The sequence below is a fragment of the Scyliorhinus torazame genome, chromosome 4 (assembly GCF_047496885.1).
Source record: "Scyliorhinus torazame isolate Kashiwa2021f chromosome 4, sScyTor2.1, whole genome shotgun sequence".
In the NCBI taxonomy this organism is placed as follows: Eukaryota; Metazoa; Chordata; class Chondrichthyes; order Carcharhiniformes; family Scyliorhinidae; genus Scyliorhinus; species Scyliorhinus torazame.
The window spans coordinates 74,373,179-74,401,029 of NC_092710.1; the positions used below are offsets into that span (position 1 = coordinate 74,373,179).

General features: G+C 50.0%; 1 protein-coding gene across 2 annotated transcripts in view; it reads right to left on the minus strand.

Moving 5' to 3' along the window:
• Positions 1–27,851, minus strand: part of arhgap30 (Rho GTPase activating protein 30) — a 412,713-nt gene that overhangs the window by 155,727 nt on the left and 229,135 nt on the right. For both annotated transcript variants that reach the window (XM_072498285.1, XM_072498284.1), the window contains exons 5-8: positions 22,639–22,746; positions 21,073–21,209; positions 19,899–20,076; positions 15,921–16,021 (exon numbers count right to left, since the gene is read on the minus strand). In XM_072498285.1, coding sequence (XP_072354386.1) covers positions 15,921–16,021; positions 19,899–20,076; positions 21,073–21,209; positions 22,639–22,746 — 524 coding nt within the window. The remainder of the gene's footprint in view (positions 1–15,920; positions 16,022–19,898; positions 20,077–21,072; positions 21,210–22,638; positions 22,747–27,851) is intronic.

Consider the following 27,851-nt stretch of genomic DNA (forward strand, 5'->3'; position numbering starts at 1 on the left):
CACCCAATCCCAATGGACCCAAGCCCCTTGCCATTCACTCCCACTGTACACAATCCCAATGGAACCAAACCCCTTCCCATTCACTCCCACTGTACACAATCCCAATGGATCCAAACCCCTTCCCATTCGCACCCCTACACTCAATCCCAATAGACCCAAACCCCTTCCCATTCACTCACACTGTACACAATGCCAATGGACCAAAACCCCTTCCCATTCACTCTCACTGTACACAATCCCAATGGACACAAATCCCTTCCCATTCACTCCCACTGTACACAATCCCAATGGTCCCAAAGCCCTTCCCATTCACTCTCACTGTACACGATCCCAATGGCCCCAAACCGCTTCCCATTCACTCTCACTGTCCACAATCACAAAGGATCTAAAACCCTTCCCATTCAGTCCCACTGCCACAAACCCAATGGATCCAAACCCCTTCCCATTCAGTCCCACTTTACACAATCCTAATTGGCCCAAACCCCTTCCCATTCACTCCCACTGGACACAATCCCAATGAGCCCAAACCCCTTCCCATTCACTCCCACTGTCCACAATCCCAATGGACCCAAACACCTTCCCATTCACTCCTACTGCACCCAATCCCAATGGACCCAAGCCCCTTGCCATTCACTCCCACTGTCCACAAACCCAATGGATCCAAACCCCTTCCCATTCACTCTCACTGTACACTATTCCAATGGATCCAAACCCCTTCCCCTTCACTCCCCTGCACACAATCCCAATGGACACAAACACCTTCCCATTCACTCCCACTGGACACAATCTCAATGGATCCAAACCCCTTCCCATTCGCTCCCCTGCACACAATCCCAATAGACCCAAACCCCTTCCCATTCCCTCACACTGTACACAATCCCAATGGACCCAAACCCCTTCCCATTCACTCCCACTGAACACAATTCCAATGGATCCAAACCCCTTCCCATTCACTCTCACTGTCAAAAATCCCAATGGCCCCAAACCCCTTCCCACTCACCCTCACTGTACACAATCACAAGTGACCCAAACCCCTTCCCATGCACTCCCACTGACAACAAACCCAATGGATCCAAACCCCTTCCCATTCACTCTCACTGTACACAATCCCAATGGGCAAAACCCCTTCCCGTTCAGTCCCACTGGACACAATCTCAATGCATCCAAACCCCTTCCCATTCGCTCCCCTGCACACTATCCCAATAGACCCAAACCCCTTCGCATTCACTCACACTGTACACAATCTCAATGGATCCAAACCCCTTCCCATTCGCTCCCCTGCACACAATCCCAATAGACCCAAACCCCTTCCCATTCCCTCACACTGTACACAATCCCAATGGACCCAAACCCCTTCCCATTCACTCCCACTGAACACAATTCCAATGGATCCAAACCCCTTCCCATTCACTCTCACTGTCAAAAATCCCAATGGCCCCAAACCCCTTCCCACTCACCCTCACTGTACACAATCACAAGTGACCCAAACCCCTTCCCATGCACTCCCACTGACAACAAACCCAATGGATCCAAACCCCTTCCCATTCACTCTCACTGTACACAATCCCAATGGGCAAAACCCCTTCCCGTTCAGTCCCACTGGACACAATCTCAATGGATCCAAACCCCTTCCCATTCGCTCCCCTGCACACTATCCCAATAGACCCAAACCCCTTCGCATTCACTCACACTGTACACAATCCCAATGGACCCAAACCCCTTCACATTCACTCCCACTGTACACAAACCCAATGAACCCAAATCCCTTCCCATTCACCCCCACTGTCCAACAGCCCAATGGACCCAAACCCCTTCCCATTCACTTCCACTGTCGACTATCCCAATGGAACCAAACCCCTTCCCATTCACTCTCACTGTCCACAATCCCAATGGCCCCAAACCCCTTCCCATTCACTCTCACTGTACACAATCCCAATGGCCCCAAACCCCTTCCCATTCATTCCCACTGTCCACAATCACAAAGGATCTAAAAACCTTCCCATTGAGTCCCACTGCCACAAAGCCAATGGATCCAAACCCCTTCCCATTCACTCTCACTGTACACAATCCAAATGGACCCAAACCGCTTCCCATTCACGCCCACTGTACACAATCCCAATTGGCCCAAACCCTTTCCCATTCACCCCCACTGTACACAATCCCAATGGACCCAAACAACTTCCCATTCACTCCCACTTTACACAATCCCAATTGCTTCAAACCACTTCCCATTCACTCCACTGCACACAATCCCAATGGCCCCAAACCCCTTCCCATTAACTCTCACAGTCCACAATCACAAGGGACCCAAACCCCTTCCCATTCACTCCCACTGTACACAATCCCAATGAACCCAAATCCCTTCCCATTCACCCCCACTGTCCACAAACCCAATGGACCCAAACCCCTTCCCATTCACTTCCACTGTCGACTATCCCAATGGAACCAAACCCCTTCCCATTCACTCTCACTGTACACAATCCCAATGGAACCAAACCCCTTCCCATTCACTCTCACTGTCCACAATCCCAATGGCCCCAAACCCCTTCCCATTCACTCTCACTGTACACAATCCTAATTGGCCCAAACCCCTTCCCATTCACTCCCACTGGACACAATCCCAATGAGCCCAAACCCCTTCCCATTCACTCCCACTGTCCACAATCCCAATGGACCCAAACACCTTCCCATTCACTCCTACTGCACCCAATCCCAATGGACCCAAGCCCCTTGCCATTCACTCCCACTGTCCACAAACCCAATGGATCCAAACCCCTTCCCATTCACTCTCACTGTACACTATTCCAATGGATCCAAACCCCTTCCCCTTCACTCCCCTGCACACAATCCCAATGGACACAAACACCTTCCCATTCACTCCCACTGGACACAATCTCAATGGATCCAAACCCCTTCCCATTCGCTCCCCTGCACACAATCCCAATAGACCCAAACCCCTTCCCATTCCCTCACACTGTACACAATCCCAATGGACCCAAACCCCTTCCCATTCACTCCCACTGAACACAATTCCAATGGATCCAAACCCCTTCCCATTCACTCTCACTGTCAAAAATCCCAATGGCCCCAAACCCCTTCCCACTCACCCTCACTGTACACAATCACAAGTGACCCAAACCCCTTCCCATGCACTCCCACTGACAACAAACCCAATGGATCCAAACCCCTTCCCATTCACTCTCACTGTACACAATCCCAATGGGCAAAACCCCTTCCCGTTCAGTCCCACTGGACACAATCTCAATGGATCCAAACCCCTTCCCATTCGCTCCCCTGCACACTATCCCAATAGACCCAAACCCCTTCGCATTCACTCACACTGTACACAATCTCAATGGATCCAAACCCCTTCCCATTCGCTCCCCTGCACACAATCCCAATAGACCCAAACCCCTTCCCATTCCCTCACACTGTACACAATCCCAATGGACCCAAACCCCTTCCCATTCACTCCCACTGAACACAATTCCAATGGATCCAAACCCCTTCCCATTCACTCTCACTGTCAAAAATCCCAATGGCCCCAAACCCCTTCCCACTCACCCTCACTGTACACAATCACAAGTGACCCAAACCCCTTCCCATGCACTCCCACTGACAACAAACCCAATGGATCCAAACCCCTTCCCATTCACTCTCACTGTACACAATCCCAATGGGCAAAACCCCTTCCCGTTCAGTCCCACTGGACACAATCTCAATGGATCCAAACCCCTTCCCATTCGCTCCCCTGCACACTATCCCAATAGACCCAAACCCCTTCGCATTCACTCACACTGTACACAATCCCAATGGACCCAAACCCCTTCCCATTCACTCCCACTGTACACAAACCCAATGAACCCAAATCCCTTCCCATTCACCCCCACTGTCCAACAGCCCAATGGACCCAAACCCCTTCCCATTCACTTCCACTGTCGACTATCCCAATGGAACCAAACCCCTTCCCATTCACTCTCACTGTCCACAATCCCAATGGCCCCAAACCCCTTCCCATTCACTCTCACTGTACACAATCCCAATGGCCCCAAACCCCTTCCCATTCATTCCCACTGTCCACAATCACAAAGGATCTAAAAACCTTCCCATTGAGTCCCACTGCCACAAAGCCAATGGATCCAAACCCCTTCCCATTCACTCTCACTGTACACAATCCAAATGGACCCAAACCGCTTCCCATTCACGCCCACTGTACACAATCCCAATTGGCCCAAACCCTTTCCCATTCACCCCCACTGTACACAATCCCAATGGACCCAAACAACTTCCCATTCACTCCCACTTTACACAATCCCAATTGCTTCAAACCACTTCCCATTCACTCCACTGCACACAATCCCAATGGCCCCAAACCCCTTCCCATTAACTCTCACAGTCCACAATCACAAGGGACCCAAACCCCTTCCCATTCACTCCCACTGAACACAATCCAAATGAACCCAAATCCCTTCCCATTCACCCCCACTGTCCACAAACCCAATGGACCCAAACCCCTTCCCATTCACTTCCACTGTCGACTATCCCAATGGAACCAAACCCCTTCCCATTCACTCTCACTGTACACAATCCCAATGGAACCAAACCCCTTCCCATTCACTCTCACTGTCCACAATCCCAATGGCCCCAAACCCCTTCCCATTCACTCTCACTGTACACAATCACAAGGGACCCAAACCCCTTCCCAGTCACTCCCACTGTCCACAAACGCAATGGATCCAAACCCCTTCCCATTCACTCCCACTGTACACAATCCCAATGGACCCACGTCTCTTCGCATTCACTCCCACTGTACACAATCCCAATGTACCCAAACCCCTTCCCATTCACTCCCACTGTACACAATCCCAATTGGCCCAAACCCCTTCCCATTCCCTCCCACTGTACACAATCCCAATGGACCCAAACCCCTTCCCATTCACTCCCACTGTACACAATCCCAATTGGCCCAAACCCTTTCCCATTCACTCAAACTGTACACAATCCCAATGGATCCAAACCCCGTTCCCATTCCCTCCCACTGTCCACAATCCCAATGGACCCAAACCTCTTCCCATTCACTCCCACTGTACCCAATCCCAATGGACTCAAAACTCTTCCTATTCACTCCCACTGTACACAACCCCAATGGACCCAAACCACTTCCCATTCATTCCCACTGTACACAATCCCAATGGACCCAAACCCCTTCCCAATCACTCCCACTCTACACAATCCCAATGGACTCCAAACCCCTTCCCATTCACTCCCACTGTACACAATCTCAATGGACCCAATCCAGTTCCCATTCACTCCCAATGCACCCAAATCCTTTGCAATTCACTCCCACTGTACACAACCCCAATGGACCCATTCCCCTTCCCATTCACTCCCACTGTACACAATCCCAATGGATCCAAACCCCTTCCCATTCGCGCCCCTACTAACAATCCCAATAGACCCAAACCCCTTCCCATTCACTCACACTTTACACAATCCCAATGGACCCAAACCCCTTCCCATTCACTGTCACTCTACACAATCCCAATGGATCCAAACCCCTTCCCATTCGCACCCCTACTAACAATCCCAATAGACCCAAAACCCTTCCCATTCACTCACACTGTACACAAACCCAGTGGATCCAAACCCCTTCCCATTCACACTCACTGTACACAATCACAATGGACCCAAACCCCTTCCCATTCACCACCCACTGTACACAATCCCAATTGGCCCAAACATTTTCCCATTCCATCCCACTGTCCACAATCCCAATGGACCTAAACCTTCTCATTCACTCCCAATCTACACAATCCCAATGGACGCGAACATCTTCCCATTCACTCCCACTGTACCCAGTCCCAATGGACTCAAACCTCTTCCTATTCACTCCCACTGTACACAATCCCAATGGACCCAATCCACTTCCCATTCACTCCCACTGTACACAATCCCAATGGACCCAAACCCTTTCCAATTCATTCCCACTGTACACAATCCCAATGGACCCAAACCACTTCCTATTCACTCCCACTGTACACAATCCCAATGGACCCAAACCCTTTCCAATTCACTCCTATTGTACACGATCCCAATGGACCCAAACCCCTTCCCATACACTCCCCTGCACACAATCCCAATAGACCCAAACCCCTTCCCATTCACTCACACTGTACACAATCCCAATGGACCCAAACCCCTTCGCATTCACTCCCACTGAACACAATTCCAATGGATCCAAACCCCTTCCCATTCACTCTCACTGTCAAAAATCCCAATGGCCCCAATCCCCTTCCCACTCACCCTCACTGTACACAATCACAAGTGACCCAAACCCCTTCCCATGCACTCCCACTGGCAACAAACCCAATGGATCCAAACCCCTTCCCATTCACTCTCACTGTACACAATCCCAATGGGCAAAAACCCCTTCCCGTTCAGTCCCACTGGACACAATCTCAATGGATCCAAACCCCTTCCCATTCGCTCCCCTGCACACTATCCCAATAGACCCAAACCCCTTCGCATTCACTCACACTGTACACAATCCCAATGGACCCAAACCGCTTCCCATTCACTCCCACTGTACACAAACCCAATGAACCCAAATCCCTTCCCATTCACCCCCACTGTCCAACAGCCCAATGGACCCAAACCCCTTCCCATTCACTTCCACTGTCGACTATCCCAATGGAACAAAACCCCTTCCCATTCACTCTCACTGTCCACAATCCCAATGGCCCCAAACCGCTTCCCATTCACTCTCACTGTACACAATCCCAATGGCCCCAAACCCCTTCCCATTCATTCCCACTGTCCACAATCACAAAGGATCTAAAAACCTTCCCATTGAGTCCCACTGCCACAAAGCAAATGGATCCAAACCCCTTCCCATTCACTCTCACTGTACACAATCCAAATGGACCCAAACCGCTTCCCATTCACGCCCACTGTACACAATCCCAATTGGCCCACACCCTTTCCCATTCACCCCCACTGTACACAATCCCAATGGAACCAAACCTCTTCCTATTCACTCCCACTGTACACAACCCCAATGGACCCAAACCACTTCCCATTCATTCCCACTGTACACAATCCCAATGGACGCAAACCCCTTCCCAATCACTCCCACTGTACACAATCCCAATGGACTCCAAACCCCTTCCCATTCACTCCCACTGTACACAATCTCAATGGACCCAATCCAGTTCCCATTCACTCCCAATGCACCCAAATCCTTTGCAATTCACTCCCACTGTACACAAACCCAATGGACCCATTCCCCTTCCCATTCACTCCCACTGTACACAATCCCAATGGATCCAAACACCTTCCCATTCGCGCCCCTACTAACAATCCCAATAGACCCAAACCCCTTCCCATTCACTCACACTGTACACAATCCCAATGGACCCAAACCCCTTCCCATTCACTGTCACTCTACACAATCCCAATGGATCCAAACCCCTTCCCATTCGCACCCCTACTAACAATCCCAATAGACCCAAAACCCTTCCCATTCACTCACACTGTACACAATCCCAATGGACCCATACCCCTTCCCATTCACTCTCACTGTACACAATCCCAATGGACCCAAACCCCTTCCCATTCACACTCACTGTCCACAATCCCAATGGACCCAAACCCCTTCCCATTCACTCCCACTGTACACAATCCCAATGGACCCAAACCCCTTCCCATTCACTGCCAGTGTCCACAAACCCAGTGGATCCAAACCCCTTCCCATTCACACTCACTGTACACAATCACAATGGACCCAAACCCCTTCCCATTCACCACCCACTGTACACAATCCCAATTGGCCCAAACCCTTTCCCATTCCGTCCCACTGTCCACAATCCCAATGGACCCAAACCTTCTCATTCACTCCCAATCTACACAATCCCAATGGACGCGAACCTCTTCCCATTCACTCCCACTGTACCCAGTCCCAATGGACTCAAACCTCTTCCTATTCACTCCCACTGTACACAATCCCAATGGACCCAATCCACTTCCCATTCACTCCCACTGTACACAATCCCAATGGACCAAACCCTTTCCAATTCATTCCCACTGTACACAATCCCAATGGACCCAAACCACTTCCTATTCACTCCCACTGTACACAATCCCAATGGACCCAAACCCTTTCCAATTCACTCCTATTGTACACAATCCCAATGGACCCAAACCCCTTCCCATACACTCCCCTGCACACAATCCCAATAGACCCAAACCCCTTCCCATTCACTCACACTGTACACAATCCCAATGGACCCAAACCCCTTCCCATTCACTCCCACTGAACACAATTCCAATGGATCCAAACCCCTTCCCATTCACTCTCACTGTCAAAAATCCCAATGGCCCCAAACCCCTTCCCACTCACCCTCACTGTACACAATCACAAGTGACCCAAACCCCTTCCCATGCACTCCCACTGACAACAAACCCAATGGATCCAAACCCCTTCCCATTCACTCTCACTGTACACAATCCCAATGGGCAAAAACCCCTTCCCGTTCAGTCCCACTGGACACAATCTCAATGGATCCAAACCCCTTCCCATTCGCTCCCCTGCACACTATCCCAATAGACCCAAACCCCTTCGCATTCACTCACACTGTACACAATCCCAATGGACCCAAACCCCTTCCCATTCACCCCCACTGTCCAACAGCCCAATGGACCCAAACCCCTTCCCATTCACTTCCACTGTCGACTATCCCAATGGAACAAAACCCCTTCCCATTCACTCTCACTGTCCACAATCCCAATGGCCCCAAACCGCTTCCCATTCACTCTCACTGTACACAATCCCAATGGCCCCAAACCCCTTCCCATTCATTCCCACTGTCCACAATCACAAAGGATCTAAAAACCTTCCCATTGAGTCCCACTGCCACAAAGCAAATGGATCCAAACCCCTTCCCATTCACTCTCACTGTACACAATCCAAATGGACCCAAACCGCTTCCCATTCACGCCCACTGTACACAATCCCAATTGGCCCACACCCTTTCCCATTCACCCCCACTGTACACAATCCCAATGGAACCAAACCTCTTCCTATTCACTCCCACTGTACACAATCCCAATGGACACAAACAACTTCCCATTCACTCCCACTTTACACAATCCCAATTGCTTCAAACCACTTCCCATTCACTCCACTGCACACAATCCCAATGGCCCCAAACCCCTTCCTATTAACTCTCACAGTCCACAATCACAAGGGACCCAAACCCCTTCCCATTCACTCCCACTGTACACAATCCCAATGAACCCAAATCCCTTCCCATTCACCCCCACTGTCCACAAACCCAATGGACCCAAACCCCTTCCCATTCACTTCCACTGTCGACTATCCCAATGGAACCAAACCCCTTCCCATTCACTCTCACTGTACACAATCCCAATGGAACCAAACCCCTTCCCATTCACTCTCACTGTCCACAATCCCAATGGCCCCAAACCCCTTCCCATTCACTCTCACTGTACACAATCACAAGGGACCCAAACCCCTTCCCAGTCACTCCCACTGTCCACAAACGCAATGGATCCAAACCCCTTCCCATTCACTCCCACTGTACACAATCCCAATGGACCCACCTCTCTTCGCATTCACTCCCACTGTACACAATCCCAATGTACCCAAACCCCTTCCCATTCACTCCCACTGTACACAATCCCAATTGGCCCAAACCCCTTCCCATTCCCTCCCACTGTACACAATCCCAATGGACCCAAACCCCTTCCCATTCACTCCCACTGTACACAATCCCAATTGGCCCAAACCCTTTCCCATTCACTCAAACTGTACACAATCCCAATGGATCCAAACCCCGTTCCCATTCCCTCCCACTGTCCACAATCCCAATGGACCCAAACCTCTTCCCATTCACTCCCACTGTACCCAATCCCAATGGACTCAAACCTCTTCCTATTCACTCCCACTGGACACAACCCCAATGGACCCAAACCACTTCCCATTCATTCCGACTGTACACAATCCCAATGGACCCAAACCCCTTCCCAATCACTCCCACTGTACACAATCCTAATGGACTCCAAACCCCTTCCCATTCACTCCCACTGTACACAATCTCAATGGACCCAAACCAGTTCCCATTCACTCCCAATGCACCCAAATCCTTTGCAATTCACTCCCACTGTACACAAACCCAATGGACCCATTCCCCTTCCCATTCACTCCCACTGTACACAATCCCAATGGATCCAAACACCTTCCCATTCGCGCCCCTACTAACAATCCCAATAGACCCAAACCCCTTCCCATTCACTCACACTGTACACAATCCCAATGGACCCAAACCACTTCCCATTCACTGTCACTCTACACAATCCCAATGGATCCAAACCCCTTCCCATTCGCACACCGACTAACAATCCCAATAGACCCAAAACCCTTCCCATTCACTCACACTGTACACAATCCCAATGGACCCAAACCCCTTCCCATTCACTCACACTGTACACAATCCCAATGGACCCAAACCCCTTCCCATTCACTGTCACTCTACACAATCCCAATGGATCCAAACCCCTTCCCATTCGCACCCCTACTAACAATCCCAATAGACCCAAAACCCTTCCCATTCACTCACACTGTACACAATCCCAATAGACCCAAACCCCTTCCCATTCACACTCACTGTCCACAATCACAATGGATCCAAACCCCTTCCCATTCACACTCACTGTACACAATCACAATGGACCCAAACCCCTTCCCATTCACCACCCACTGTACACAATCCCAATTGGCCCAAACCCTTTCCCATTCCGTCCCACTGTCCACAATCCCAATGGACCCAAACCTTCTCATTCACTCCCAATCTACACAATCCCAATGGACGCAAACCTCTTCCCATTCACTCCCACTGTACCCAGTCCCAATGGACTCAAACCTCTTCCTATTCACTCCCACTGTACACAATCCCAATGGACCCAATCCACTTCCCATTCACTCCCACTGTACACAATCCCAATGGACCCAAACCCTTTCCAATTCATTCCCACTGTACACAATCCCAATGGACCCAAACCACTTCCTATTCACTCCCACTGTACACAATCCCAATGGACCCAAACCCTTTCCAATTCACTCCTATTGTACACGATCCCAATGGACCCAAACCCCTTCCCATACACTCACCTGCACACAATCCCAATAGACCCAAACCCCTTCCCATTCACTCACACTGTACACAATCCCAATGGACCCAAACCCCTTCCCATTCACTCTTACTGTACACAATCCCAATGGACCCAAACCCCTTCCCATTCACTCCCACTGTACACGATCCCAATGGACCCAAACCCCTTCCCATTCACTCTCACTGTCCACAATCCCAATGGACCCAAACCCCTTCCCATTCGCTCCCACTGTCCACAAACCCAATGGACCCAAAACCCTTCCCATTCACTCCCACTGTCCACAAACCCAATGGACCCAAACCCGTTCCCATTTACTCGTACTGTACACAACCCCAATGAACCAAAACCCCTTCCCACTCACTCTCACTGTCCACAATCCCAATGGATCCAAACCCCTTCCCATTCGCTCCCCTGCACACAATCCCAATAGACCCAAACCGCTTCCCATGCCCTCCCACTGTACACAATCCCAATGGACCCAAAACCCTTCCCATTTACTCCTAATGTCCACAATCTTAATGGACGCCACACCCTTCCCATTCACTCTCACTGTCCACAATCCCAATGGAACCAACCCACTTCCCATTTACTCCCAATGCACACAATCCCAATAGACCCAAACCCCTTCCCATTCACTCCCACTGTACACAAACCAAATGGGCCCAAACCCCTTCCCATTCACTCCCACTGTTCACAATCCCAATGGACCCAAACCCCTTCCCATTCACTCTCACTGTCCACAATCCCAATGGACCCAAACCCCTTCCCATTCCCTCCCACTGTACACAATCCCAATGAACCCAAACCCCTTCCCATTCGCTCCAACTGTCCACAAAGCAAATAGAACCAAACCCCTTCCCATTCACTCCCACTGTCCACAAACCCAATGGACCCAAACCCCTTCCCATTTACTCCTACTGTACACAATCCCAATGGACCCAAACCCCTTCCCATTCACTCCCATTGTACACAATCCCAATGGACACAAACCCCTTCCAACTCACTTTCACTGTCCACAATCCCAATGGACCCAAACCCCTTCCCATTCCCTCCCACTGTCCACAAACCTATTGCCATTCACTCCCACTGTACCCAATCCCAATGGACCCAAACCCCTTCCCATTGACTACCACTGTACACAATCCCAATGGACCCAAACCTTCTCATTCACTCCCACTGTACACAATCCCAATGGGCAAAAACCCCTTCCCGTTCAGTCCCACTGGACACAATCTCAATGGATCCAAACCCCTTCCCATTCGCTCCCCTGCACACAATCCCAATAGACCCAAACCCCTTCCCATTCACTCACACTGTACACCATCCCAATGGACCCAAACCCCTTCCCATTCACTCCCACTGTACACAATCCCAATGGACCCAAACCCCTTCCCATTCACTCACACTGTACACAATCCCAATGGACCCAAACCCCTTCCCATTCACTCCCACTGTACACAATCCCAATGGACCCAAACCCCTTCCCATTCACTTCCACTGTAGACTATCCCAATGGAACCAAAACCCTTCCCATTGACTACCACTGTACACAATCCCAATGGACCCAAACCCCTTCTCATTCACTCCCACTGTCCACAATCCCAATGGACCCAAACCTTCTCATTCACTCCCACTTTACACAATCCCAATTGGCCCAAACCTCTTCCCATTCACTCCCACTGTACCCAATCCCAATGGACTCAAACCTCTTCCTATTCACTCCCTCTGTACACATTCCCAAAGTACCCAAACCACTTCCCATTCACTCCCACTGTACACAATCCCAATGGACCCAAATCCTTTGCAATTCACTCCCACTGTACACAATCCCAATGGATCCAAACCCCTTCCCATACGCTCCCCTGCACACAATCTCAATAGACCCAAACTCCTTCCCATTCACTCATACGGTACACAATCCCAATGGACCCAAACCCCTTCCCATTCACTCCCACTGTACACGATCCCAATGGACCCAAACCGCTTCCCATTCACTCTCACTGTCCACAATCCCAATGGACCCAAACCCCTTCCCTTTCGCTCCCACTGTCCACAAACCCAATGGACCCAAACCCCTTCCCATTCACTCCCACTGTGCACAAACCCAATGGACCCAAACCCTTTGCCATTCACTCCCACTGTACCCAATCCCAATGGTCCCAAACCCCTTCCCATTGACTACCACTGGACACAATCCCAATGGTCCCAAACCCCTTCCCATTCACTCCTACTCTACACAATCCCAATGCACCCAAATCCTTTGCAATTCACTCCCACCGTACACAATCCCAATGGACCCAAACCCCTTCCCATTCACTCCCACTGTACACAATCCAAATGGATCCAAACCCCTTCCCCTTCGCACCCCTACTAACAATCCCAATAGACCCAAACCCCTTCCCATTCACTCTCACTGTACACAATCCCAATGGACACAAATCCCTTCCCATTCACTCCCACTGTACACAATACCAATGGCCCCAAACCCCTTCCCATTCACTCACACTGTACACAATCCCAAAGGCCCCAAACCCATTCCCATTCACTCTCACTGTACACAATCCCAATGGCCCCAAACCCCTTCCCTTTCACACTCACTGTCCACAATCACAAAGGATCAAAACCCCTTCTCATTCACTCCCACTGTCCACAAACCCAATGGATCCAAACCCCTTCCCATTCACTCTCACTGTACACAATCCCAATGGTCCCAAACCCCTTCCCATTCACTCCTACTCTACACAATCCCAATGGATCCAAACGCATTCCCATTCGCTCCCCTGGACACAACCCCAATAGACCCAAACCCCTTCCCATTCCCTCCCACTGTACACAATCCCAATGGACCCAAAACCCTTCCCATTCGCTCCTAATGTCCACAATCCTAATGGACCCCAAACCCTTCCCATTCACTCTCACTGTCCTCAATCCCAATGGAACCAACCCCCTTCCCATTTACTCCCACTGTTCACAATCCCAATGGAGCCAAAACCCTTCCCCTTCACTCCCCTGCACACAATCCCAATAAACCCAAACCCCTTCCCATTCGCTCCCACTGTCCACAAACCAAATGGACCCAAACCCCTTCCCATTCACTCCCACTGTACACAATCCTAATGGACCCAAACCCCTTCCCATTCACTCTCACTGTCCACAATCCCAATGGACCCAAACCCCTTCCCATTCCCTCCCACTGTACACAATCCCAATGAACCCAAACCCCTTCCCATTCGCTCCCACTGTCCACAAACCCAATGGATCCAAACCCCTTCCCATTCACTCCCACTGTCCACAAACCCAATGGACCCAAACCCCTTCCCATTTACTCCTACTGTACACAATCCCAATGGACCCAAACCCCTTCCCATTCACTCCCATTGTACACAATCCCAATGGACACAAACCCCTTCCCACTCACTCCCACTGTCCACAAACGCAATGGACCCAAACCCATTGCAATTCACTCCCACTGTACCCAATCCCAATGGACCCAAACCCCTTCCCATTGACTACCACTGTACACAATCCCAATGGACCCAAACCCCTTCCCATTCACTCCCACTGTACACAATCCCAATGGACCCAACCCCTTCTCATTCACTCCCACTGTACACAATCCCAATGGACCCAAACCCCTTCCCATTCACTCCCACTGTACACAATCCCAATTGGTCCAAACCCTTTCCCATTCCCTCCCACTGTCCACAATCCCAATGGACCCAAATCTCTTCCCATTCACTCCCACTGTACCCAATCCTAATGGACTCAAACCTCTTCCTATTCACTCCCACTGTACACAATTCCAATGGACCCAAACCCTTTCCAATTCATTCCCACTGTACACAATCCCAATTGGCCCAAACACTTTCCCATTCCCTCCCACTGTCCACAATCCCAATGGACCCAAACCTTCTCATTCACTCCCACTCTACACAATCCCAATGGACCCAAACCTCTTCCCATTCTCTCCCACTGTACCCAATCCCAATGGACTCAAACCTCTTCCTATTCACTCCCACTGTACACAATCCCAATGGACCCAAACCCTTTCCAATTCATTCCCACTGTACACAATCCCAATGGACCCAAACCCCTTCCCATTCACTCCTACTCTACACAATCCCAATGGATCCAAACCCATTCCCATTCGCTCCCCTGCACACAACCCGAATAGACCCAAACCCCTTCCCATTCACTCCCACTGTACACAATCCCAATGGACCCAAACCCCTTCCCATTCACTCCCACTGTACACAATCCCAATGGACCCAAACCCCTTCCCATTCGCTCCCCTGCACACAACCCGAATAGACCCAAACCCCTTCCCATTCACTCCCATTGTACACAATCCCAATGGACCCAAACCTTCCCATTCACTCCCACTGTACACAATCCCGATGAACCCAAACCCCTTCCCATTCACTCCCACTGTACACAATCCCAATGGACCCAAACCCCTTCCCATTCACTCCCACTGTACACAATCCCAATGGACCCAAACCCCTTCCCATTCGCTCCCCTGCACACAACCCGAATAGACCCAAACCCCTTCCCATTCACTCCCATTGTACACAATCCCAATGGAGCCAAACCCCTTTTGATTCACCGAAAGAGCACACAAGCCTTCAATTATTCTCATTGTCTCTCTTTTTTGTTCCCTTTACTCTGCCTGGCACTCACTGTGTCTCCCATCACAATAAATGCAGTGAGCAGTGACTCTCGATGCTGACCTTTTTCCTCATTCCTACAGGCTTTCCGTTTTGAATCAGTCCCCGATCGGCCAAGGTTAAAAATTGATTTCCACTTCTTCACTTTTAGCGATCCTTTCCGCCTAGATATATATGAGAGAGAAATAATCTGTTAATTAATATAGACGTCACCTCAAACCGCTCGATTAGATTCCAGCCTGTAACTCACACGGGGGTATCTGTTATTCTATATGTAAACCACCGAACCCCTCGAATAGATTCCAGTCTGTAACTCAACCCTGGGTACATGTTATTCTATATATAATCCACGAAAACACCTCGATTAGATTCCAGTCTGTAACTCACTTCCGGGTATCTGTTATTCTATATATAAACCACCCGAACCCCTCGATTAGATTCCAGTCTGTAACTCACTCCTTGGTACCTGTTATTCTATATATAAACCACCCCAAAACCCTCGAATAGATTTCAGTCTGTAACTCATTCCTGGGTATCTGTTATTCTGTATATAAATCACCCCGAACCCCTCGATGAGATTTGAGTCTGGAACTCACTCCCGGCTATCTGTTATTCTATATATATATAAGCCATCCCGATCCCTCGATTAGATTCCAGTCGTTAACTCACTGCCAGGTGTCTGTTATTCCAAAAATAAACCCCCAGGACCACTCGATTAGATTCCAGTCTGTAACTCACGCTCAGGTATCGGTTATTCTCTATATAAACCACCCCAAATCCCTCGATTAGATTCCAGTCTGTAACTCACTCCCGGGTATCTGTTATTCAGTATATAAACCACCCAGATCCCCTCGATTAGATTCCAGTCTGTAACTCACTCCCGGGTATCTGTAATTCTATACATAAACCACCCGAATCCCTCTATTAGATTCCAGTCTGTAACTCAGTCCTGGGTATCTGTTATTCTGTATATAAACCACCCGAACCCCTCGATTAGATTCCAGTCTGTAACTCACTCCCGGGTATCTGTTATTCTCTATATAAACCACTCCAAACCCCTCGATTAGATTCCAGTCTGTAACTCAGTCCTGGGTATCTGTTATTCTGTTTCTCAACCACCCGAACCCCTCGATTAGATTCCAGTCTGTAACTCACTCCTGGGTATCTGTTATTCTCTATATAAACCACTCCAAACCCCTCGATTAAATTCCAGTCTGTAACTCAGTCCTGGGTATCTGTTATTCTGTTTCTCAACCACCCGAACCCCTCGATTAGATTCCAGTCTGTAACTCACTCCTGGGTATCTGTTATTCTCTATATAAACCACTCCAAACCCCTCGATTAAATTCCAGTCTGTAACTCAGTCCTGGGTATCTGTTATTCTGTTTCTCAACCACCCGAACCCCTCGATTAGATTCCAGTCTGTAACTCACTCCTGGGTATTTGTTATTCTCTATATAAACCACCCCGAAACCCTCGATTAGATTCCAGTCTGTAACTCACTCCCGGGTATCTGTTATTCTGTATATAAACCACCCCGAACCCCTCGATTAGATTCCAGTCTCTAACTCACTCCCGGGTATCTGTTATTCTGTAAATAAACCACCCCGAACCCCTCGATTAGATTCCAGTCTGTAACTCACTCCCGGGTATCTGTTATTCTGTATATAAACCACCCTGAACCCTTCGATTAGATTCCAGTCTGTAACACACTCCCGGGCATCTGTTATTCTATATATAAACCACCCTGAACCCCTCGATTAGATTCCAGTCTGTAACTCACTCCTGGGCATCTGTTATTCGAGAATAATCCACCCTGAACCCCTTGATTAGATTCCAGTCTGTAACTCACTCCTGGGTACCTGTTGTTCTATATATAAACCACCCCGAACCCCTCGATTGGATTCCAGTCTGTAACCACTCCCGGGTATCTGTTATTCTATATATAAACCACCTGAACTTCTCGTTTATATTCCAGTCTATAACTCACTCCCGGGTATCTGTTATTCTATATATAAACCACCCGAACTCATCGATTAGATTCCAGTCTGTAACTCACTCCTGGGTATCTGTTATTCTGTATATAAACCACCCCGAAGCCCTCGATTAGATTCCAGTCTGTAACTCACTCCCGGGTATCTGTTATTCGAGATATAAACCACCCCGAACCCCTCGATTAGATTCCAGTCTGTAACTCACTCCCGGGTATCTGTTTTCTATATATAAACCACCCCGAACCCCTCGATTAGATTCCAGTCTGTAACTCATTCCCGGGTATCTGTTATCTATATATAAACCACCCCGAACCCCTCGATTAGATTCCAGTCTGTAACTCACTCCTGGGTATCTGTTATTCTATATAAACCACCCCGAACCGCTCGATTAGATTCCAGTCTGTAACTCACTCCTGGGTATCTGTTATTCTATATATAATCCACCCTGAACCCCACGATTAGATTCCAGTCTGTAACTCACTCCCGGGTATCTGTTATTCTGTATATAAACCACCCCGAACCCCTCGATTAGATTCCAGTCTGTAACTCACTCCCGGGTATCTGTTATTCTATATATAAACCACCCAGAACCCCTCGATTAGATTCCAGTCTATAACTCACTCCTGGGTATCTGTTATTCTATATAAACCACCCCGAACCCCTCGATTAGATTCCAGTCTGTAACTCACTCCTGGGTATCTGTTATTCTATATATAAACCACCCCGAACCCCTCGATTAGATTCCAGTCTGTAACTCACTCCTGGGTATCTGTTATTCTATATATAAACCACCCCGAACCCCTCGATTAGATTCCAGTCTGTAACTCATTCCCGGGTATCTGTTATCTATATATAAACCACCCCGAACCGCTCGATTAGATTCCAGTCTGTAACTCACTCCTGGGTATCTGTTATTCTATATATAATCCACCCTGAACCCCACGATTAGATTCCAGTCTGTAACTCACTCCCGGGTATCTGTTATTCTATATATAATCCACCCGAACCTCTCGATTAGATTCCAGTCTGTAACTCACTCCCGGGTATCTGTTATTCTATATATAAACCACCCGAACCCCTCGATTCGATTCCAGTCTGTAACTTACTCCTGGGTATCTGTCCCCGAACTCCTCGATTAGATTCCAGTCTGTAACTCACTCCCGGGTATCTGTTATTCTGCATATAATCCACCCTGAACCCCACGATTAGATTCCAGTCTGTAACTCACTCCCGGGTGTCTGTTATTCTGTATATAAACCACCCCGAACCCCTCGATTAGATTCCAGTCTGTAACTCACTCCCGGGTGTCTGTTATTCTGTATATAAACCACCCCGAACCTCTCGATTAGATTCCAGTCTGTAACTCACTCCTGGGTATCTGTTATTCTGCATATAATCCACCCCGAACCCCTCGATTAGATTCCAGTCTGTAACTCACTCCCGGGTGTCTGTTATTCTGTATATAAACCACCCCGAACCCCTCGATTAGATTCCAGTCTGTAACTCTCTCCCGGGTATCTGTTATTCTGTATATAAACCACCCCGAACCTCTCGATTAGAATCTAATCTCTAACTCACTGCTGGATATCTGGGGTGGGATTCTCCGATGTTGTTCTCTGGAGAAACCACCCCGAACCCCTCGATTAGAAACTAGTCTGTAAGACTAGACTCCCGGTGATCTGTGATCCACACCAAACCCTTTGTTACATTCCAGTCAGTCACTCAACTCCCATTGTTGCACACGTTTATTTGTTATTCCGTTTTTAATTGTCAATTTATTGCTTTGACATGTAGTTAAATTGATTTTTAAAGTGGTGCCAAACCGTGTCTTACTGTAACTTGCTTATCACCCACTGAGGGAGAAAGAAATTTAGATTTGCCTCCCCGTCCCTTTCTGAAAGGTTTGGAAATGATTGGTGCGGATGGAGGATGCCATCACCGCAGCCTCTCCGTGGATGCTTTTCAACCAGCTATCCCTTGCCCCCTTCAATCGTGCTTCCCCTCGCTCTGGTGCCTGCCCTCCATCTCCACCCCCTCACCCTCTCACCTGTGCTCTGGCAGCTCGATGATAGAGTGGTAGGGGCGCATCGCCGGTGGTCCATCGCCCATGTGGAGGGTGTGTGGTATCTGGGAGGCCAGGAACCGGCAACCAGCCTCGTCATATGCCAAGTTCGGAGCAGAGGATGGAGAGGGGAGCGACTTGCGTCTGTCATCCGGGAGCAACCCTGCGGAGATAGAGAATGGGGGCGTGATGTGAGAGAGAGAGAGTTTTGGGGGAGATAGATTGGGAGAGCGCGGAGGAAAGGGCGGAGAATGGCCCAAAGGAAGAGAGAGAAGGAGAGAGTGCATGAGACAGAGGGAGAGGAGGAAGACGAGGCAAGGAAAGGATTGGAATGCTAGGCGCGGATGGCAAGCAAAAGGAAGAGTATGTGAGGGGACCAGAAGAATGCGAGAGAGAGAGAGGAGGGAGAGAAGGAGGTAGCGAGAAAAGGAGACACAGAGAAGGGGAAACAGAAAAAGAAAAGGAGGGAGAAGAGGCAGGAGAGATGGAGGGGAAGAGGGGAGAGGAGGTTGGAGGTTATGAAGGATGGAGGAATAGGAAAGAAAGTGGGTTGCTGAGACTCCTGGAGTGGGAGAAATGGGATTGAGGGATTGGGGGAAGGTGGGTCAGTGGGATTGTGGAGAAGGTGGGTCGGTGGGATTGAGGGATTGGGGAGAAGGTGGGTCGGTGGGATTGTTGGATTGGGTAGAAGGTGGGTCAGTGGGATTGAGGGATTGGGGAGAAGGCAGGTCAGTGGGATTGAGGGATTGGGGAGAAGGTGGGTCAGTGGGATTGAGGGATTGGGGAGAAGGTGGGTCACTGGGATTGAGGGATTGGGGAGAAGGTGGGTCAGTGGGATTGAGGGATTGGGGAGAAGGTGGGTCAGTGGGATTGAGGGATTGGGGAGAAGGTGGGTCGGTGGGATTGAGGGATTGGGGAGAAGGTGGGTCAGTGGGATTGAGGGATTGGGGAGAAGGTGGGTCGGTGGGATTGAGGGATTGGGGTGAAGGTGGGTCAGTGGGTTTGAGGGATTGGGGAGAGGGTGGGTCAGTGGGATTGAGGGATTGGTGAGAAGGTGGGTCGGTGAAATTGAGGGGTTGGGGATAATGTGGGTCAGTGTGGATGTAGCGAATCTGTGACAGCTGTGTGGTGAGAAAGACCAACACTGGGACAGCATTACCAGGATTCAACTGGAGGTTCTTGCTGCCGAATAGCTGCTCCACATGGTTGAGGATGAACTCTACAACGATGGACTGCACACGGACCTCCATGAATGCTGCCGTCCCATTGAACCCTGATGACTCAATCTCCTTTGACCTGTTGATGTGGGAGCAGAGGGTTAAGCTGAACTTTGTCCCCAACCTTTTCACCTCTTTCCCGCCTCCAATCCCGCTTTGCTCTCCCCCTTCCCTAACACCTCTGCAATCGGGGACCAGTACTGCAAACCTGCCAGCGAGAACACCAAGAACATTAAAAACACAGGAAAAAGAGAAGGATATTCAGCCTCTCAATCCAACACCCTGCGTTCAAGAGCTGGCCAGTCCTGTCCCTTAACTATCCTGATTTCCATATATTACTCAATCCCTTTGGTGTCCTGAAATCCCTAATTGGCCTTTGAACTGAGTGAGATGCTCGTCCATTTCGAAGGGCAGTTAAGACTATTCCACATTGCTGTGGGTCTGGAGTCACGTGTAGGCCAGACCAGGTAAGGACGGCAGATTTCCTTCCCTAAAGGACATTAGTGAACCCGATGGGGTTTTACAACAATCTCTCTGGCCACCGGGGAGGCGGTGGTGTCGCGGCGTTGTCGCTGGACCCAGAGACCCCAAGTAATGCTCAAGGACCTCGGTTCAAATCCCACCACAGCAAATGGTGGAATTTAAACTCCATAACATATCTGGAATTAAATGTCTAATGATAACCATTGTCCATTGTCGTAAAAGCATATCCCCCCCCAGTGTTTTTTTGTCACTCGAATATGAATCCAGAGGCCTAGCTTAATGCTCGAGATGCAGGTTGGCGATGGTGCGGAGGGTAGGAAGCGGTCGGGGGGGTGCGGTTCTGAACCCTGTGAACCATTTTGGTCCCTTTATCGAAGGGCTTGATTCCCTTACTGTTTAAAAATCCGTCGAAGGAGACGTACTGAGGACTCAGTCTCTGCGGTAAAGAATGCCACAGATTCACGACCCTCCGAGAGAAGAAATTCCTCCCCATCTCTTGACTGGGTGACCCCTGACTCTGAAATTCTGCTTTCTGGCCCCAACTCTCCCACAAGAGGAAACATCCTCTCAACATCTGTCCTGTCAAGGCCCGCTGACATTCCTATATGCCCAATTCTTCTAAACTCCAAAGAGCCCAGGCCCAACTTACTCAACGTCTCCTCACAAGAAATCACTCCGTACCCGGGTGATCTTTCTCGGGACACCCTCAAACGTCAGCATTTCCTTAGATAAAGGGACCAAAATTGTTCACAGGGCACAGAACCGCCCCCCCTCCCCACCACTTCCTGCCCTCCGCGCCATCGCCAGCCAGCATCTCGAACATTAAGCTAGGCCTCTGGGTTCATATCCGAGAGACAAAAAACACTGAGGGGACAGGGGTGACCAACTGTAAAGCTCAAACGGCCAATTCTGAGCTTCATGACAAACATTGTTAACGCAAATAATTAATCGAATAAAAATTTCAACAACTCCCGCAACAGGTTTTGAGCTCCTGACTCTCGGACTGTTAATGAAGGAACAAATACCTCAGAAGGTTGGGGGCCCACACGATGGCCAAGTTTCGCGCGTGCATGTTGGTCTCGGAGCTGTGCGAAGCCATTCGGAGTAAATGCCGCATCAAAAACTCCAACGTCCTGGAGAATGCATGAGGGAGGGAAGGTAGGGGAGGAAGGAGGAGGACGAGAGTGAGAGAGAGAAAACTTTAAACTCACATCCTTGATCTGGGCCCACACCTTAAAAAAGGAGATGTCACGATCAGTACTGAGGGAGTGCTGCACTGTCAGAGGGTCAGTATTGAGGGACTGCTGCACTGTCAGAGGGTCAGTACTGAGGGAGTGCTGCACTGTCAGAGTCAGTACTGAGGGACTGCTGCACTGTCAGAGGGTCAGTACTGAGGGAGCGCTGCACTGTCAGAGGGTAAGTACTGTGGGAGCACTGCACTGTCAGAGGGCCAATACTGTGGGAGCGCTGCACTGTCAGAGGGCCAATACTGTGGGAGCGCTGCACTGTCAGAGGGTCAGTACTGAGGGCGTGCTGCACTGTCAGAGGGTCAGTACTGAGGGAGTGCTGCACTGTCAGAGTCAGTACTGAGGGAGTACTGCACTGTCAGAGGGTCAGTGCTGAGGGAGTGCTGCACTGTCAGAGGGTCAGTACTGAGGGAGTGCTGCACTGTCAGAGGGTCAGTACTGAGGGAGAGCTGCACTGTCAGAGGGTCAGTGCTGAGGGAGTGCTGCACTGTCAGAGGGTCAGTACTAAGGGAGATCTGCACTGTCAGAGGGTCAGTGCTGAGGGAGTGCCGCACTGTCAGAGGGTCGGCACTGAGGGAGTGCCGCACTGTCAGTGGGTCAATACTGAGGGAGTGCTGCACTGTCAGGGGGTCAGTGCTGAGGGAGTGGCTGAGGGAGTGCCGCACTGTCAGAGAGTCAGTACTGAGGGAGTGCTGCACTGTGAGAGGGTCAGTACTGAGGGAGCACTGCACTGTGAGAGGGTCAGTACTGAGGGAGTGCTGCACTGTCAGGAGGTCAGTACTGAGGGAGCGCTGCACTGAGAGGGTCAGTATTGAGGGAGCGCAGCACTGTCAGAGGGTCAGTACTGAGGGAGTGCTGCACTGTCAGAGGATCAGTACTGAGGGAGTGCTGCACTGTCAGAGGGTCAGTACTGAGGGAGCGCTGCACTGTGAGAGGGTCAGTACTGAGGGAGTGCTGCACTGTCAGGAGGTCAGTACTGAGGGAGTGCTGCACTGTCAGAGGGTGAGTACTGAGGGAGCGCTGCACTGTCAGAGGGTCAGTATTGAGGGAGCGCTACACTGTCAGAGGGTCAGTACTGAGGGAGTGCTGCACTTTCAGAGGATCAGTACTGAGGGAGTGCTGCACTGTCAGAGGGTCAGTACTGAGGGAGTGCTGCACTGTCAGAGGGTCAGTACTGAGGGAGTGCTGCACTGTCAGAGGGTCAGTACTGAGGGAGTGCTGCACTGTCAGAGGGTCAGTACTGAGGGAGAGCTGCACTGTCAGAGGGTCAGTACTGAGGGAGTGCTGCACTGTCAGAGGGTCAGTACTGAGGGAGCGCTGCACTGTCAGAGTGTCAGTACTGAGGGAGTGCTGCACTGTCAGAGGGTCAGTACTGTGGGAGCGCTGCACTGTCAGAGGGCCAATACTGAAGGAGTGCTGCACTGTCAGAGTCAGTACTGAGGGAGTGCTGCACTGTCAGAGGGTCAGTGCTGAGGGAGTGCTGCACTGTCAGAGGGTCAGTACTGAGGGAGTGCCGCACTGTCAGAGGGTCAGTGCTGAGGGAGTGCCGCACTGTCAGAGGGTCAGTACTGAGGGAGTGCCGCACTGTCAGTGGGTCAGTACTGAGGGAGTGCTGCACTGTCAGAGGGTCAGTACTGAGGGAGCGCTGCACTGTCAGAGGGTCAGTACTGAGGGAGTGCTGCACAGTCAGAGGGTCAGTACTGAGGAGCTCTCCACTGTCAGAAGATGTCAGAGAGAAAAATTTTCACAGAGTGACTGTTTCGGGTCTGGAATGCACTGCCTGGGAGTGAGGGGGAGGCAGGTTCAATCGCAGCTTTCGAGAGGGCATTGGACAATTATGGGAAGAGGAAGAATGTGCCGAGTTACGGAGAGAAGGCAGGAGAAAGGCACGTGGGAAATTGTTCTTTCGGAGAGTCAGTGCAGATGGGACGGGCCGAATGGCTATCCTATCCACCAGAGCAATTGTGTGAGCGAGTTGCAGGCTGTGCCTCAGAGATCGGAGGAAGGGGAGTGAGACTGAGCCCCTGAGGTTTGACGTGGCACGTCCTTTCAGGAAATACACGGAGTGGCATTACAAAACCGCCATCATCTTGTCAATGGTCAGAGCAGGCTTGATGGGCCGAATGACTCACTCCTGCTCCTGATCTCTGGATTACATCCAGTGTCGTGTGCTGGTCAGTATGAAATAGGAGATTAGTCCAGATGCATGTGTGGCAAGAGAAATGGTACAGGGGGAAGGGCTTTAGATTTCTGGGACATTGGGACCATTTTGGGGGACAGCGGGACCTGTCCTAGGCGGACGGATTGAACCAAAATGGGACCCGTGTCCTTGCAGGGAGGTTTGTTCGTGCTGTTGGGGAGGGTTTAAACCATCATGACAGGGACCTGGGACCCTGAGAGAAGATTCAGCAGAGATTGATGCGCAACCAAAATTAGAGGAGACATGAAGTGAGTCGGGGAAGCTCAGAATGCGGGGCTGGTTTAGCACAGTGGGCTAAATTGCTGGCTTGTAATGCAGAACAAGGTCAGCAGTGCGGGTTCAATTCCCGCACCAGGCGCCTGAATGTGGCGACTAGGGGCTTTTCGCAGTAACTTCATTGAACTTCATTACTTGTGATAATAAGTGACTATTATTATACAGCACGGTAGCATTGTGGATATCACAATTGCTTCACAGCTCCAGGGTCCCAGGTTCGATTCCGGCCTGGGTCACTGTCTGTGCGGAGTCTGCACGTCCTCCCCGTGTGTGCGTGGGTTTCCTCCGGGTGCTCCGGTTTCCTCCCACAGTCCAAAGATGTGCAGGTTAGGTGGATTGGCCATGATAAATTGCCCTTAGTGTCCAAAATTGCCCTGAGTATTGGGTGGGGTTACTCTCATCATGGGGATAGGGTGGCGGTGTGACCTTGGGTAGGGTGCTCTTTCCAAGAGCCGGTGCAGACTCGATGGGCCGAATGGCCTCCTTCTGCACTGTAAATTCTATGATTATTATTACCAGTTCAGTCACAAGGGAGTTTGGCAAGATTGGATGATATTTACTTTAGTGCAAAGAGTCTGACGTACGAGACAGATGACTATCGGGCACAAATTAAAACATGGGGGCATGATGTCGTTGCTGTCACTGAGACATAGTTGAGAGAGGGGCAGGATTGCCAGTTCAGGGCAGCACGGCGGCGCAGTGGGTTAGCACTGCTGCCTCACGGTGCCGAGTTCCCAGGTCTGACCCCGGCTCCGGGTCACTGTCCGTGTGGAGTTTGCACATTCTCCCCGTGTTTGCGTGGGTCTCACCCCCACAACCCAAAGATGTGCAGGGTAGGTGGATTGGCTACGCTGAATTTCCCCTTAATTGGATAAAATGAATTGGGTACTCTAAATTTAATAAAAAGGATAAACAAAGGATTGGCAGCTGAGTATTGCAGATCTTCAGGCGTGATAGGGAAGGAGGTAAAAGGGATGCTGCAATTTCTATCAGGAATCAATCACAGCAGTAAGGAGGGATGACATCTTAGAAGGCTCTTCAACCAAAGCCTTATGGGTAGAACTTAAAAACCAAAGAGGAGCAATCACATTGCTGGGAGTGCTCTATAGGCCTAACAGTCCGAGAGAGATAGAGGAACAGGTATGTGGGCAAATTTCAGAGAAGTATTAAATTAATAGAGTAGTGATAGTGGGAATTAAAGTTAACTGGGGTAGTCATAGTGTGAAAGATTTAGAGGGAGCAGAATTCTTAAAATGCAGCCAGGAGAACCTTTTAAGCCAGTACGTAGAAGGCCCGACAGGAGAGGGAATGGTCCTGGACTTAATTTTCAGTAACAGAGCTGGGCAAGTGGCTGAAGTATCGATGGGGGAGCATTTTGCATAATAGTGATCATAACTCCATTAGATTCAGGATTGTTGTGGAAAAGGACAAGGATGGGCCTGAGATCAAAGGTCGAAACTGGGGGAAGGCCGATTTTAATAAGATCAGATATGATTTGGCCAGAGTGGACGAGGAGCAGAAGGTGATAGGGAGAGTGCAGGGCCAACATGGTCTAATCAAGAAAATGGGTGGGATCAACAAATCCAATGATCTCTGGATAGCGAGGGTGTTATAACCTGCCTGCTTACCATTGGCTGGGGACTAATGACAATCCCACAATCCTGTGGGAGTATGAGCTTCCCCAATGAAGGGGGCGGAGAAATCATTAGCAGACTCCCTGTATAAATTAGCAGACTCCCTGGGCAGCACGGTAGCATTGTGGATAGCACAATTGCTTCACAGCTCCAGGGTCCCAGGTTCGATTCCCGGCTTGGGTCACTGTCTGTGCGGAGTCTGCACATCCTCCCCGTGTGTGCGTGGGTTTCCTCCGGGTGCTCCGGTTTCCTCCCACAGTCCAAAGATGTGCAGGTTAGGTGGATTGGCCATGCTAAAATTGCCCTTAGTGTCCAAAATTGCCCTTAGTATTGGGTGGGGTTACTGGGTTATGGGGATAGGGTGGAGGTGTTGACCTTGGGTAGGGTGCTCTTTCCAAGAGCCGGTGCAGACTCGATGGGCCGAATGGCCTCCTTCTGCACTGTAAATTCTATGATGATCAATAAAGCTGGCCAGTTTGGAACCAGCAGGAAGGAGTGAGCAGCAAGGGAAGTTGCTGCTGCTGTTGTGTATATATGTTATTGTAAATAAATGTTATTTATTTGTATCCTTAAAACTCGTGCTGGATTCTTCGTGGCCCTCACAAAAGAGGGATAAACAGCATTGGATAAGGGATAAAAGGGAGGCTTATGGCTGATCTTGAGGGCTCAAAACAGCAGAAACCCTGGAGGCGTATAGAATGTGCAAGAGGGAACTTAAAAAGGAAATTAGGAGAGTAAAAAGCAGACATGGAAGGATATTGGCAGTAAAATAAAGGAAAATCCTAAGTTGTTTTACATTAAGGGTAAAAGGATAACTATGGAAAGAGTAGGGCCCATTAAGGGCCACAGTGGAAATTTGTGTGTGGAGTCGGAGGATGTAG